The 15968-nt window shown below is 32.7% G+C and overlaps 2 protein-coding genes across 4 annotated transcripts; both read left to right on the top strand.

Moving 5' to 3' along the window:
- The first annotated feature begins 2911 nt into the window (after positions 1–2911).
- On the top strand, positions 2912–5023 carry LOC133305437 (peroxidase N-like). Its single transcript, XM_061505659.1, has 4 exons — positions 2912–3130; positions 3805–3990; positions 4344–4509; positions 4602–5023. The coding sequence occupies exons 1-4, from the start codon at positions 2912–2914 to the stop codon at positions 5021–5023; spliced, it is 993 nt and encodes a 330-aa protein (XP_061361643.1).
- Positions 5024–7143: 2120 nt separating this feature from the next.
- LOC133305441 (THO complex subunit 6) lies at positions 7144–14599 on the top strand. 3 transcript variants are annotated; one of them, XR_009750767.1, is made up of 14 exons: positions 7144–7412; positions 7754–7785; positions 7889–7984; positions 8690–8766; positions 10063–10108; positions 10562–10622; positions 10714–10767; positions 10880–10960; positions 12074–12113; positions 12266–12378; positions 12876–12986; positions 13799–13915; positions 14081–14458; positions 14540–14599. XR_009750767.1 is itself a non-coding variant. In XM_061505663.1 (13 exons), the coding sequence occupies exons 1-13, from the start codon at positions 7206–7208 to the stop codon at positions 14168–14170; spliced, it is 1125 nt and encodes a 374-aa protein (XP_061361647.1). In that variant the 5' UTR covers positions 7144–7205; the 3' UTR covers positions 14171–14519. The 3 variants fall into 3 exon arrangements, 2 of the variants coding, with proteins under 2 accessions (XP_061361647.1, XP_061361648.1); XM_061505663.1 differs by lacking the exon at positions 14540–14599 and having other exon boundaries at positions 14081–14519; XM_061505664.1 differs by lacking the exons at positions 7754–7785; positions 14540–14599 and having other exon boundaries at positions 7144–7432; positions 7895–7984; positions 14081–14519.
- The last annotated feature ends 1369 nt before the right edge of the window (positions 14600–15968 follow it).

The raw sequence follows: 15968 nt of genomic DNA, 5'->3' as shown, positions 1-15968 counted from the left end.
AAAAAAATGTGGCTAATTTTATCTAAATTTTTTTTTAGCCACATTCATAAATGTGGCTAAATATATAATTTTTTTAATTAAAAATATTTTAAATTTAATAAATCTTACAATAATAAAAAAATATTAAAAATAGCTTAAGTACAAAGTTGTGAACACAGCAAAATATGAAACGCGCTCCAATTCCCATATCATTGAAGAATTTATATAAGACATCAAGTTTTCAATCCATATAAGCAGTGCTGCTATGGCAGGGATTAATAGGACTGACGTGGACCGGTATTTGGCGTTGGGCCTCTCTTGTGGGGCTGGCTAAAACACACTATTTTTAATACACATTTTTTTTTTAAGTAGAAATTTTTTTCTTAATGTATACTTTCCTCTTTTTTCCTTAAATTAGTTAGTGTAATAAAAGTGGTGTGCGACTATATATGCGAGAATTGTTTTCCAAGTACAAAGTCTTCAGTCTCGGTCTATACCAGCCAGTCTGGGTTACATATTAGGCTCTCAGCCTTATTAACGGTTCAGTGTGCGAATAACATTTTTTAATTATGATCATTTTATTTTTATTTGTAATCTAAGCAGCCACCCATGTGACAATGGCTTCGTTCTTACCGATTATTCCTTTGTAATGCAACCTAATCTTCTGTTTAGTGCTGGCGGCGGTAATATTTTATTCAAACTAAAATTTTATAGCGAAATGATAGAGACTACGGCCTTTAATATTATCCAATGCATATTCAATTTGAAAGTGTGGTGTCTTTGATCAAACTTGTCAAATTCTGAGCAATGTAACAGTAAACTATACCTATTTAAACTTGTGAATGAAGATAGAGCCAAAAGCACTATCGGCTATAAAAAAAAAAAAAGAAAAAAAAAAAAAGATATGCATTGACTACCACTGAATCAATTAATCCTTTTTTTAAGTCTTGTAGTGCTTCCTAGGAGAAACTCGTCGTTCTTATAGTACTCCTTTTCAAGTCTGAACAAGGGAACACCACCTTCGCCTAGAAGTAATTGCAAATTCGCGCGCAAGTTAAAAACGTGCTTATTATTGTATAAAATACATATCAATCCTAATGGATTTCCTATCTGTCTTCAAGCTTTTAATTAATTAAATTGATTTGTTGGAAGAGGTAGTCTTAGAAAAGTGATATTCTCCTTCATTTACCAAAAAAAAAAAAAAGTGATATTCTCCTTCTGTAAGGGTGGCTCTGCCAAATAGGAAGGGAATGCACAAGTGGAAAATAAACTTCATTGAATATTGATAATAAAGACAAGTTTCCAGCATAATGCTTCTCACATACTTAGTGATGTCTCGAAGAATGAAATCTAATCGTCATCCAATGTCGGTCCATCAGGAAGCTCTGATTGGTTCGTGATATAAAGTTACCATCGTAAGCAAATTAATGGAATCTCTACAGGCAAAGCACCATGCATGAGTATATATATATTAAGCAAATTTGGGTTCATCATAAAACAATAAAAGGATCTTAATTAATTAATGCCTGTACAACTTGAAAATCTGGAAAATTGAAGGGTTATATTATATACCTGATGTGTCTTGATTCATGAACTTGGAGAAGAAACCTATCCATTAATTACATAGAATTTGATAACTATTGCAGCATAACATCACATTAATGCGTGAATATGAGATCGATAATATACTAATTGAATGTTTGTTATTCGAGGTCACTTTTTTATATTATATCATTCTATTTCTAACTGAGTTAGTGCGGTACGTGTGGTTTTAGGAGGTGTGGTTCTTCCCTTGTTATTTCCAATAACTCTTTGTTAGATACAATTTATTATAGATACTAGTATCATTATTTGATATGTATAAAGTTGTGAGAATTATGATAGAAATACATATATCATTAAAAATACTTTTACACATATAAAATAATAATAAATGTTTAAAAAATAACATCGTATATAATTTTTAAATAATATATATGGAAATATACTGCACACAAAAAATTCTGCCATCATTTATATTATGTATTATGGGTAATACATATTGTAATGGTAAAATTGTTTTTTTTTTTCTTTCCGCCACTTCAGCCAACAATGTATAAGAAAAGAAAAAAAAAACAGTTTTATTATTATAATTATATACTTTCCGTATACATATATAATCAGTTGCTCGAAAAAAATTTCTTTGCAAATGCACCTATATATATATATATATATATATATATATATAAGGGCATGATCCTTTGACACCGGTGTCGAATTTTGAAATTTGACACCAAATTCCAACCGTTGATTTTCGCCAATCAACAGTTATCATTTATTGGAATTAGTAATTAATTAATAAGTGTAACTCCCAATAAATGATAACCGTTGATTGACGAAAATCAACGGTTGGGATTTGGTGTTAAATTTCAAAATTTGACACCGGTGTCAAAGGATCCTATCTCATATATATATATATATATATATATATATATATATATAGGGATAGGATCAACTTACACTGGTGTAAGAATAATAAATCTTACACCAAATCTTAACCATTGATTTCCGTGCATCCAATGGTTGAGATTTATTGGAAATTAAAAATTAATTAATGAGTGAGACCTAATAAATCTTAACCGTTAGATGTAAAAAATCAATGGTTAAGATTTGGTGTAAGACTTATTATTCTTACACCGGTGTAAGATGATCCTGCACCATATATATATATATATATATATATATATATATATATATAATATTAAGTGCTGAATTCAGTCAACTTGAGAGCACCAGCACTGAGAAGCAAATTAAGGTAAGTGGTGATTTATGGGAATATATAAATGTAATATCTCTGGTATCGTTGTCTATAAATTAAGCCTGTAGCTAGGTTTCCACATTCATCGGGGCAGTACTCTCTTGTATAATTTGCATCCTTGCAAAGTAATTAACAATGAAGAGGTCATGTAGCTCAAGATATTATATCTTTTGGCTGATCAATCTATTCCTGTTGGTTTTGACAGTAAGGTCCCAACTGACAACAGACTTCTATAAGTCATCTTGTCCTAACCTTTACAAAATAGTAAGGAGAGAGGTTCAAAAAGCTCTAATAAATGAGATGCGAATGGGTGCTTCTTTGATTCGTCTTCACTTTCATGATTGCTTTGTCAACGTAAGTTTAAGTGACATATATGCATGGCTGTTTGATTTATTACATGCATATATTTCAGTTAAAATTGCTATGCTTATCCGGATATATAACCTCTATCTCTTGAATTGGTCATTCAGCTATACAAGATAATTTTTTTCTCAAAAAAAAATTCCTCTAATTTTTTTACTAGTGTATTGTAGTTTGAAGTTCTTTGGAAATCAAGACTTCTCAAAAAAATTGTTAAAAAAGAGAGTTGCAATCTATCCTCAAAAACTTTTTTATTCGTACAAATTATGGGGGAGTAAATTGCATGCTTAGATAGATTATATTAATGTAATGTATCAGCAGAAAGTTTTGTCAGTAAACTGCACATATCGTAAAGTTCAAGGAATTTTTGTAGATTTACCCAAAGAAAAATTATTATCTTATCGAAATACTGTTATTATTAGGCATTCCAATTTATTACTTGACATAGAATACTTATTAAGTTGGAGTACTCATAAGCCCCACTTGGGCATAACTCAAATGATTAAGGTATGGTAGGATTGAGGTAGAGATATTAAGCTCCATTCTCATATAAAGCATGAGTAGTCACTGAAACTGAAATGTATTCTTCCTTCAATATATCATGTTGTATCAAAATCTGATACACATTGTTTTCATTTTTATCTTAAAAAATTTTCTTTGATCGTCAGGGTTGTGATGCATCAATACTATTAGATGGTGGTGACAATGGTGAAAAGTCTGCTCTTCCTAACGTGAACTCCGTTAGGGGATTTGATGTTGTAGATACAATCAAAAGCTCCGTGGAGAGTGCATGTAGCGGGGTTGTCTCTTGTGCTGATATATTAGCCATAGCTGCCAGAGATTCTGTTTTCCTAGTAATTATATTCAAATCCCACTATTCTCTATAAATTAATTTCACTTATCGTTTATAACTCAAGGAACATGCATGGGAATGAAATATGAATGATTCCAACCAATGTTTGGCAACACAAGCAACCCATCACAATAAATAAACTCGAAACCATATCTCGATCCAAAATCTTAAAACATTAAATTAAGTTATATAATTCTTACTTAGTTCATTTCTAACCAACGTAAATTCATTTACAAGGAACTATAATGAATCTAACTTCCTTTAAAATATAGGCTTAATTACTTTCTTTTAAACTTATTCTTAAAAGGAAAATTTGTGTTTAGCATTAACTATATCAGCCAAAATGTTTTGTAGAGTGGTGGTCCTTCATGGAATGTTCTGCTAGGACGAAGAGATGGAACAATCTCAAACGGAACACTGGCAAATCTGGTGCTTCCTTCTCCTTTTGATCCACTTGATACTATCATTTCAAAGTTTACTGTTGCAGGCCTCAATCTCACAGACGTTGTTTCTTTATCAGGTAATAATATAGTGAACTTCATTCACCATCCCTTCAATCAATTATAATATGGTAACTAATTTATATATTGGTTCAATCAATTATTTTTGAAGGTGCTCATACTATTGGACGAGCAAGGTGTGCATTGTTTAGCAATAGATTGTTCAACTTCTCTGGAACAGGTTCACCAGACAGTACATTAGACACTAGCATGCTCACTGACCTGCAAAATTTGTGTCCTCAAAATGGAGATGGAAACACAACTGCTGTTCTTGATAGGAACTCATCGGATCTATTTGACAACCACTACTTCAAAAACTTGCTCAATGGGAAGGGCCTTCTTAGTTCTGACCAGATTTTATTTCCTAGTGATGAGGCTAATTCCACTACTAAACCTTTGGTCCAAAGCTATAGCAACAATACTGGACTTTTCTTTGCAGACTTTGCCAATTCTATGATCAGGATGGGGAATATAAATCCAAAGACTGGATCTGATGGAGAGATTAGGAAGAACTGCAGATTGATAAATTCATAGTAATATAGTATGAATCAGGCTTTGCAAGATATGAAATAAGCTGAAGATAATTTAGCTGTATTCTATTGTATTAGGTTGGTGGTGTTGTGTTACTCACTTGTAATAATAGTAATGTAGTGTGTTGGTGTGTGTGCTTTTCAGGTCCCATAAGGGGAAGTGAGAACCTAACCCAACAAAAGACAAGTAAAAATAAAATAGTTTGAAAAGTACATCCCTGTTTTCAGTGGCATGGGAATATTCTCTCCAATTTGTTTTGAAAATTCAGTAAATGTGGGTGTGGGTGGAGAAGGAATTGGAAGGAGGAAATAACATGGCAGAAAGAGATTGGTGATGTGGCAATATGTGCCATTATGCCTCTCCCATCATTACTTAATATAACCAAGTTAAAGGGAACCGAAACAAAAAATTATTATATCTAGAAGAAGAAAAAGCATATCCAAACTTACAAAATATTATAATAATAGATGCATAGAAAAGGTTATATAAAGGAAATATTGCACAAATTTGTAGCTTACTTAGCACCAATCCAAATCTTTTTTAAGACTTAAGGATAATATTAATGTCTTTCCCCAAAAAAGAGAGAGGATAATATTGATGTTATAATCTTTTTTAATAAGCAAAAACAAAAAGTGGTGGTGGTGGCAGTGTATCGCTTAAAACAAACCTAACAATCATATGTAATTTTTTTTACATGAAAAACAATGATTTGAATTTTTATAGAATCACCAATTTACTAAAATCATCAATTTATGAAAATCAATATTTATTAATGTTTTATGAAAGTGCTTGTTATCACTTTTATTTATCTATTGTCACTCTTTTTGACTAATTTTTATTCTAATCTTTTGAATATATTTGAGTAAAGAGTTACAACCAACGTAGGAGTTTTCTTTTTTGGTGAATAAATTAGGAGTTTTATTTTTCTCAAATTAATCCAAAATTTCTGATAAATACTTACAATTAATAATTTTAAATATAAAAGTTACTTCCCAATAATATCAGTTTTTTTCTCAAAGATTTGACCTTAAACCTAAAAAATAAAACAAAACTCTATAATTCAGCGGGTTTTTTAACCCTTTTGCCCCTTATTAATTAATTAATAATTATTTTGCCCCTGATTCGAAACTATCTATCAATCTGCCCCTCTTTAATCGACTACCTTGCATTTTTAGTCGATTAAATGGTCAAAACAGGCAAAAATGGCTTCTGGGAGATTTAGTCGACTAAATCTCCCTATGTAGTTGACTAAATCTCCCAACAAACAACAAAGGAAAACAAGTCAGTATGATTTTTTAATTGATTAAGTAGAGAAATTTAGTCGACTAAATCTCCCAACAACCATTTAGTCGATTAAAAATTCGAGTTAGTCGATTAAAGATGGGCAGATTAGTAAATAATTTCGAATCATGGACAAAATAATTATTAATTAATTAATGAAGGGCAAAATGGTCAAATAACCTTATTCAGCGGCTAGGAACTATATTTACTATTTAGCGGGAGAAGGCTATAGTTCTTTCTTATTTAATGCAAGATCACCAAATATTTACTATAGATTTATATTTTGTATTGAAACAAGAAGCAGAGACAGTGATGTTACAATCAAAGTATAATTTACTTTTGACTTTTAAGAAGTAAACAAATATTGTGTTGGCATGTAGACCTCCTAGAAGTATTGTAGTGTTTAGCCTTATTTTTTTGGGCTTAAGACATGTTTAATCCTAAAAAAATTATTACTATAATGAGGAAGTACTTTTTATATTTAAGATTAACTATTATAATTGTTTATCGTAAATTTAAACAAATAAAAAAATACTAATCATTTACTAATTTGAATCAATTATTTAAAAAAGTAATTGAAAAAGCATGATAATAATAAAAAATATGAATAAAAATAAATACCTAAAAGGTATCACTCAAATAAAAATGCTAGCACAAATATTTAATTTTTTTAATTAGCTAAGTTTTTATGAACAATTCAACAAAAAGTGGGTCGAACCGTTAAAATTTAGTCCGGCCCGAATCCACGGGTCATCATCAATCATCCTCTCCCAAACGTCGTCGTTGAATGCATTGCTAGTATATCTAACACGCGGCGGCGGAGGGGTTGAACTTGAAGGGACTTAAGAAGAAAGAAAACCTGAGCGGTGGTTTGGTTGGTTGGTAGTGAGAGGTTCGAGTTGCAATGTGCGGTGACGCCACTAATTGGGACGAAGATGCGTACAGGGAAACCGTACTGAAGGAGAGGGAGATTCAAACGCGAACCGTTTTCCGAACCGCATGGGCTCCCCCTCAAGACCCTAACCTCGACGCTCTCATTGTTGCCTCCAGCGACGGTTCCGTCGCCTCCTACTCCATCTCTTCTTTCATCTCTACCTCTAAGCTCAAAAGTGTTAGTTCTTTTACAGAAAAAGATCATCAAATTATTATACTTGTTTAACTTTCTGCTCAAATCTATTTACTCCGAAGAGGGATCATTTCATGTTTATCTTTGGTTTTATTCAACTCCAAAATATTATCAAAATGCAAAAATTGAGTCCATTAACAATGTTGCATAGGCATAATGATATCGCACTTAATTGTCATTGTCTGACAAGTTCAAACCGAATTTGTCTTATATCAAATATCAATCATTCACCCTGCTTGTGATTTCATTTTACTTTTATGGTTTATTTGTTTTAATTAATGATGAAACTAGCAACTCTTATTTCATTGTTTTTCCATTTGTTGCAGCCGTTTGGTTTTATCAATACCGATACAGATAAGTATGCATTCAGAATTTATGCTTAATTAATTATTTGTCGGTTCAGTTTCTCTGTGTCTTAGGGTTAACTCTAAATGTGTTCACGTGCAATGCAATTGGACTAGATTATTGGCTGAACCAGATTTCTTCCTTCAAGCGCATGATGGACCTGCCTATGATGTCAAATTCTATGGTGATGGTGAAGATGCTCTGGTGCTGAGGTTCAAATTATTACTTAACACTGACCCCTCTGTTTCTTTCCTCCTCCTACCTTCTCATGATGTACCACACTGGGATTCTTTTCTCCTTGCACATAGTCTATAAGATAGGCTCAATGTTGGAGCATGATATTTGTGTTTGCATGAATGCTTCTTTATTTCTTATTTCCCACTGGGAAAAGTGTTTTTTACCTATTTAAAATGAGATGGTATTCTTGTTTTGATGTCACTAATCATCTTGCGTGTCTACTATGCCACAAGTTGATAGATCTGGATTTCAATAGCTACATTGGTGTTACCATTCTGATTTTTGAAATTTGAATCCAGTTTTCTTATTTTTTTCATCATGTTCCCCTGTGTTATGCATTTGTGCTTTAATGTGTATTTGCATTTACTGGTTGGTTTTGAAGGAACTAATTGCATGATGAGCTAGTTTGTGAACTTGCTATTTAAGGGTTTTGTTTTAAAGAGAAGGGCATTCCCGTTTGCTGGCTATTTAGGGAGTTCTGTATTTGCAGATGTTATGGTTCTCTTTTATTTGGTGTAAACTTTCGGCATAAAATGTTAATATAATTCATATGCTTGCTGAAATGATTGTTCCTGATTACATGCATGAACCAAACACATTAACCGTCACATGTATTGATATAAATGATGGTGTTTAGTTTACCATTTGGTACAACTCCTGACAGTAGCATTGCCTTTCAGTTGTGGTGATGATGGTCGGATCCGAGGATGGAGATGGAAGGAGCTTACTAGCTCAAAGTATTCTGTTTCTTTGCAAGGTAACATAGTTGCAATTGAATTTTAAATTAGCCTGAGCACTAGCACATCTATTTTTAATCTCTTTTACATCTCTGAAGCAACTTGCTTCTTCTTTTTTCTTCTACGTTTTTCCCTGATTATTGCATGAAGAAGAGTACATATTTAAAATGCCACAGCTATGAATCTTAGCTCAAGGAGTCCATCTTAGTATTTTATTTTAACTTCCAAGATTTTCTTTTGACATTGAACCTGACCCTCAAACTTGTTCTTTTTCGATGCATGATAAAAGTAAATCTGATTCATTGTGTTTAAAAATTCAATATTGAATTGCAAAGGGTTAATAAGGATTGAGATTTATTCCCATAGTTATCAAATGCGGATTGCGGCATGTCGCGGCCAACCCCGAAAAATGCTATAGCGTTATAGCGGGTTGCAGTTGCGGAAATAGCGGAATAGATATATGACAAAAAGAAACAATTTTTAAAGGTAGAGATAGCAGAAGTGACAGAGAGAGACGCGGATAGACTAAAAAACCCTTAAATTTTTTCTGTTACACATTTAAATTTAGAACAAAATTGACATTTTGCCTTATGACAGCAATATGGCCGCAAATGCGATCGCAATGGCCGCTATTGCATTCCAGTGCGGGGCGGCGCGGTTTCTTGAGGAGAGGTACCGCAACGCCCATACGGCGCGGCTTGCGGCGCTATTACGGAGCAATTAACTACTATGTTTATTCCTGTTGAGATTATAGGGTAAAGATGGAAAAGATAGAAGAGAGTAATACGACCCCAATGATATCATGATGATATGATATATATGGTATAAAACACTAACTAACCTATTACTCCTATTTATACTAATATTCTAGGTCAAGATCTAGGGTAGTACTAGTACAAAGAACAGACCAATAACCCTACCTACATATAAGACTCAAAAGGATAAGTCAATAAGAATTCTAATACTCTAACAGTTCCATCTCTCTTTTTCATTTTCTTAAATAAGAATTTAGAATAATAAATGTGAGACATCAAGATGATTGATGGGATGCAGCAAGGGTTTGACTTTGTTCCCAAATATAAGTAAATTATTGTTCGGTTAAATTTCTGGTAAAATTAGTGTCTGGTTAAATATAAGGATTATGATGATGTTCTTTATCCTCTCCCATCCCCTCCCTTATTGTGCGCTGGATTTGATTAAGGAATTGTGTTGTTCAGTTCCACTTTCTTCTTCTATGTCATTATCTGTTTTCTTATTTTTACTTTTAAATTGTGATTTGTAAAATGTCTTATGTATGTCATCCCTTAATGTTTCAGGAAATGACATTAAGCCTGTGCTTGATGTGGTGAATCCTCAAAACAAGTGAGCTTTCAGAGAATCGATGCATACTTCAGCATTTTTAGCTAGTTATTTCCTATTATTAGTGCAGAGGAAGAGGATGCCTCTTCCTTCTTGATTTCACTGCTATTTGGTTCATATTTTCTGTATATTCTCTGAATATACTCTTCTAGATGTGGGCTCCACATTTGGCTTTATTGTTTATTGCACCAAAAAAATTATTTAAAGTGATTTGGAGATAAACTTGGATGTTTACAATTCTTGTTTATCTTTTGTGAACGTGATTGACAATTTTTTAATGTTAATGTTTTGTGGTATTTGCCTGACTCAAAAAGTGTCAAAAAAAGGGGATTCTTCGTGCAATCTGGGAATGTGCAGAAAGTTTGTAACTTATTGTATAGTATCAGCAGTTCCTTTGTTCCTCTATTTTTAATTCTCTGATTGTCATCTATATGCCCACATATTGTTGTCTTTCAGAGGTCCTTGGGGTGCACTTTCACCTATCCCTGAGAATAATGCTATTGCAGTTAATACTCAGGTTTGTAATTTATTTTTTTACCTTTTGTCATGATAATTTGTCTGTTACTTTATGATTGAGTCTGTGTCTATATTTTCTTGTTTAATTGTAGAGTGGATCTGTTTTTGCTGCTTCCGGTGATTCTTGTGCATATTGTTGGGATGTGGTATGTATTCATGGAAGGTGAATATAATTTTTTTGTAGGAAGTTTCTTGGGATAATTTGATTTATAGTTTTAACTGTATTGATGCTGGACTGATATGTGTTAATGTTTGTAGGAAACTGGTAAAGTAAAAATGGTATTCAAGGGGCACTTGGACTACTTGCATTGTATAGTTGCGCGCAACTCATCCAATCAGGTCTTGACTCTTGACCTTATACATTTTGTCATTTTGACTTGATGGTGATTATTAACAGAAAGAGATAAACCCAAAGGTGAAGAATGGAGTTTGTCTCCTGTTCAGACACTGTGCTCTGAACTTTATCAAGTAAAGAGAGCTTGTTCTACAAGCTTTTACATCTGTACAAAATAATATTAAATAACAACACATAAAGTTAATGATACATAACCTATGTTGCACCGATACCGACACGAGACACTGGACACGTTAATTCTAAAAAATGTTAGATTTCGACATGTTAGGACACGTTTTGATATTAAATAATATTTTTAATTTATGTAGTGTATATTACATTTAATATTCAATAATTTAACAAAAAAATTAAGTTAAACTTATAATACCTGTAAAGAACCTTGGGATACACCACCCCAAAAGCTAGCTCGAGACATATTTTGGGGTGGTGTATTCCAAGGTTCTTTACAATACCCATCAATTTTGCAAAGAAACATAAGATATCACAAATATTTATATTAAACTCAATAAAATGACAATTGTAATCCAACGAATCTAATAGTTGGAACTAAAAGCGCAATGCAACCTTTGAACCCTTTTTTGAATCTCTGCAACGTGTGTTAGAGTGTCGGGAAATGTCGGACACGACACGTCAGGTTTTTTGAAGTATTGTTGCATCATAGTGCAAAACTAAAATAATCAGACTACCTGATATATCCTTATGTATCTAACAGTGACAATCTTTCTCCTTCAAAAATTTTGTTTATGAACTATTTTCAGGAATTTTGCATTTGATGTTTAAGAATTGGCGTACTTTTTTATGGACATATAAGCAATTAAGATAAAAGTAATGGATATATGAGCAAAATACAGATCTTTTGTGTAAAAATAGTTTTTCTACAAAAAATTGTAAAAACATTACTCCAGTAATAGAATTTTCAGTTCCATTACTCTTCTAGTGGTAGAGGATATATGAGCAAGTATTTTAAAACCCTGACTTGACTGCTAAAGCATCTTCTCTGTTGCCTTTTCTCCTTTGCTTTGTAATCTTAATTTTTTGCCTGTCCACAATGTGTTGTCTGGGATTTTAACTATTGGTTCCTTCTTATCAATGTTCAGATCATAACAGGTTCAGAGGATGGGACCACACGAATTTGGGGTATTATTTGTTTTTTTCGCACCTGTTACTAAAGCAGGACAAGCTACATCAAGCATGTTACTTTTTTAATGTAAATTGATTGGTACCTTAAATATATTGGTGCAGTTTTATCGGTACTTATGTTTTTCTGGTGTATTGACTATGTTTTCTAGATTGCAATAGTGGGAAGTGTATCAATGTGATTGATCCAGCAAAAGATTTGAAGTTAAAAGGATCTGTTTCCTGGGTTGGGTGTGTTGCTTTGGATGCAAGTGAGAGCTGGCTGGTAAGAGCATATCTATTGTTTTATAATTTCCTTGCCTCTTCCTACATATTTTTGTTCTATATGTTCTAATATGGTAAATTGTAAAAGAAATATTAATGTTCAGACAAATGTTGATCGTTGCTGGGGTACCTACAGATGCATTATGAGAACAGATATTAGATAATGATTTCACTTGTAATTTCTTTTTTGATTTTGGAAACCAGAATAGTTTGGCATGTAATGCCTTGTTATTGGTATATGGTGTATTAACAATCAAAACTTGGATAACCATATGCAATTATTATTATTATATGGAAAAGCTACTTTTGCTAATAAATTTTCTATTCATCAATAACGATATCATATTTCTGACCAGAATAATCTTCACATTTTAAGGTCGTCCATTAACTGTAGGCAAATTAGTGAAATGCACACATGCATTGGAAAATATGGTGTGTATGTTGTTATTGTTGCTTGGTTTTCGAAATATTTAAGGGACCATTGTCACCATTCTGTAGGCTTGCAGTAGTGGACGGAATATATCACTTTGGAACCTTCCTGCTTCAGAGTGCATATCAAAGATTTCAACTCGTGCTTCTGTACAGGACATGTTATTTGATAACAATCAAGTGAGTTCGCTATCTCTCTTTTCTCTTCAGTTGTTTTGAAGATGGTCAAACTATTTGGTCGTGGTGGCTTCGGGAGAGACAGAAAGAGAAGTTATCATACGCATCAGAGAGTTGTAGGAGTTTTATATTACCTAAACCAAATATCTATGGTCACTATCATTAGCCTTATAATAAGGCTTTTTATGTACATTGTTCGCGGAGCTCCCCCCCTTCTTTCTTTGTTTAATTCTTCTTTGTTTGGGTTCTTAACATAATATCTGTAGACTTTACTGATTCTTAGAAGTTTCTCATTTAAAGATTTCTTAGAGTTTGTGTTCTCTCAGATTGATTAAAAGTGACTTCATGTTCTGTATATGTAGAAATATTTTTCGCACCCATCCTAATTTGTTCAATGTCATTTTATTCAAATGTTATTTGTAATATTAATTATTTAAATATAATTTGATCTTATATCTGATGTACTGGCATGGTAATGGTGTCAAAATAGATGGGGTCATTTGTAATCTTGAAAAAGCAAGAATAAGTTTCCACTCTTAGTTGGTATGGTAATCTTCAAAATTTATTATGCTGTAAATTCACATTTCAGTGCCCTTGGTCTATTTCCTTATATTTTTGTTTGTTAGCCCTTAGATTTTTCTAGTGCAAATTTGCTTGTGTATTTTGCTCCTCTGTCAACCGTAAGTATTGCAATTATCTTCAGTATCAGTCATGTGCGAATTGTAGGCCTCTTCTGAGTTCTTATAATATCAATAGTTCTCACTATTACTTTAGCTTTACTATCATCCTTGTTAATTTTTGTATTTGTGTTTCAGATTCTGACAGTTGGTGCAGATCCTCTACTCAATCGCTTTGACATGAACGGTGTGATCCTTTCACAAATACAGTGTGCTCCTCCGTCAGCTTTTTCTATCTCCTTACATCCAGTAGGGGTATGTTCTGCTTCAAAATCTTATTGCTATTGAGATGAAGTTAGTACCTTTCGTTGAGATTACTAACTGGTCAGCTCAAGCTGGCTGCATGGGCTCCTTGTTACTTTCTGCTTTATTTGATATATTGGTGCATAGTTGCATCATTCGTTGCATTATTCATTTCAGGTTATGGCAGTTGGAGGATATGGATGTCTTGTGGATGTTATCTCACAATTTGGTAGCCACATGTGTACATTTCATTGCAAGTGTGTTTAAGCGAAGTTCGCATATAATGTGAAAATTATGAAAGCTCAAGGCCAAAAGCCCAAAACAATTTCCAAGTCCATGAATGACAAGCTTCAGGATATAATAGAGAATCGCAAGCTCTGCCAAAATTGTGTTCGAAGTTTGCTCGAGTAATTCATGGATATGTATTAACTATGTGGATTGTCAGAATGTGTAGATAAGTAGTTTTCCAATTTCCCTAGCCTTAGAACTTTCTGGTTCTCGTGCTATTCATAAGTTAATCGTTTCGCTGGCTTATTATTGATACGGCCTAAAGAGGTAAGTTTGACAAAATACTACGCATTTAAATCATTTACTCATCCTAGTGACTTAACTAATGCAGTACTAATATTTTATTAGGACTGCTTCATCCGTGGCTCGAAGTTCTACTATGGTTGTTTTGTTTATACATTAGCTTATACTTCTTTCCAACGAGGCGTTAGACATTGTAAACGAATAAAAAAAAGAATTACTTAATTTTCTTTTCTACATGATTGTGTTTAGGAGAGTTAGGTTTATAATTAAGGTTGAGTCTACGAGGTTAAACATTTAAAAAAAAATTAGGAGTTGGGGGTTGAAATATTTATTAGAAGTAGGAAAAGCTTCAGATCATTTATTTTTAAATAATTTTTTTTTGTAATATGATCATTTAATTTGTTGACGTTCACTTATACTTAATACCTAGACGAGGAGACTTGGTTCCAAAGAAATTTTTAGGAAAACTGCGAGTAATTCGATGAATAATTGCTGGTGAGATAATTTTTTTATTTTTATTTTTTGGAAAAATCCCAAAACCCCTTGTAATTTTTCTTAAAATCACTTATGCTTTTATGATTTTTTTTATCACGTGCTCCACTATGACTTTATCACTTTCTTGGAATCCAGCAAATTTCTTTACCACCAAATACAAATGTCAGTGCGTAATTGTCTAGTACTGCCGTACGCATTACCCAGCGAAACTTGTTTTGTATAAAAAAAAAATAATAATAATTATAAACATTCAAGTATATATTTTCATTATTATTCCCTTTATGCACAGTTACACAGTCCAGTAAATTAAGGTGACAGATAACGCCAAGATAATTATCCCACTAATAGAGATCCTTACTACTCAAAGTACATGCACTCGAGCTGCTAGTAAAATATCCCCGACATTTATTTATATAAATAACGTACACAGGAATATATATATATATATATATATATATATATATATATATATATATATATATATATATATGCATGATATACACGGGCTGATGGTCCTACTTATGCATGCACCGAGAAATCCTTGGCCCAAGTGAATTGGAGCACTTGTGCACCTTGAAGACTTACGCAACGTATCAGTTAGCTAGCCAGGGCCGGAGGGGAGCGAAGAGTATACATATACATATACGTACATGCGGCGGAGCCGATGTTTATATAGACCTGTCTTCCTTGCCATACTGATACATTTCTTAGTATGATCAATCACCTCTTCGATCAGTTTCCCTTACTGCTAGCTGCTACATTACCTGGTATGATCAAGAAGCTCCTCTTCTCTTCAATGCAGGTTAACGTTCCACAGATAGAAGAAACTGGATAACTTATATAACTTCGTGTTTTTTAAATGGAAAATTATTCTATCATGTAATAGATACATGGACAAACGTGTTTTTTATTTATTTATTTTTTATTTTTTAACACATAAGACCCACCATGTGTTGGGTCTATAACATGAGAAGAGTATCTCTTACAACATGAGATTAAATGCTCCATTTTTAAATATATTTTATTTATTGGCACATAA

Source organism: Gastrolobium bilobum, unplaced genomic scaffold, assembly GCF_033153095.1.
Source record: "Gastrolobium bilobum isolate Gb01-03AN ecotype WA unplaced genomic scaffold, APGP_CSIRO_Gbil_v1 utg1221, whole genome shotgun sequence".
NCBI classification, from domain to species: domain Eukaryota; kingdom Viridiplantae; phylum Streptophyta; class Magnoliopsida; order Fabales; family Fabaceae; genus Gastrolobium; species Gastrolobium bilobum.
The sequence above is the reverse complement of the archived record's forward strand: the minus strand, read 5'-3'. Positions and strand labels throughout refer to the sequence as shown.

Bases quoted from the DNA above. Each gene is read 5' to 3' on its own strand.
- LOC133305437 (XM_061505659.1), top strand. From the start codon at position 2,912: ATGAAGAGGTCATGTAGCTCAAGATATTATATCTTTTGGCTGATCAAT. The intron at 3,131-3,804 runs GTAAGTTTAAGT...TTTGATCGTCAG, and splicing joins TTCATGATTGCTTTGTCAAC to GGTTGTGATGCATCAATACT. The intron at 3,991-4,343 runs GTAATTATATTC...AATGTTTTGTAG, and splicing joins CCAGAGATTCTGTTTTCCTA to AGTGGTGGTCCTTCATGGAA.
- LOC133305441 (XM_061505663.1), top strand. From the start codon at position 7,206: ATGTGCGGTGACGCCACTAATTGGGACGAAGATGCGTACAGGGAAACC. The intron at 7,786-7,888 runs GTATGCATTCAG...CAATTGGACTAG, and splicing joins ATCAATACCGATACAGATAA to ATTATTGGCTGAACCAGATT. The intron at 12,114-12,265 runs GTATTATTTGTT...TATGTTTTCTAG, and splicing joins TGGGACCACACGAATTTGGG to ATTGCAATAGTGGGAAGTGT.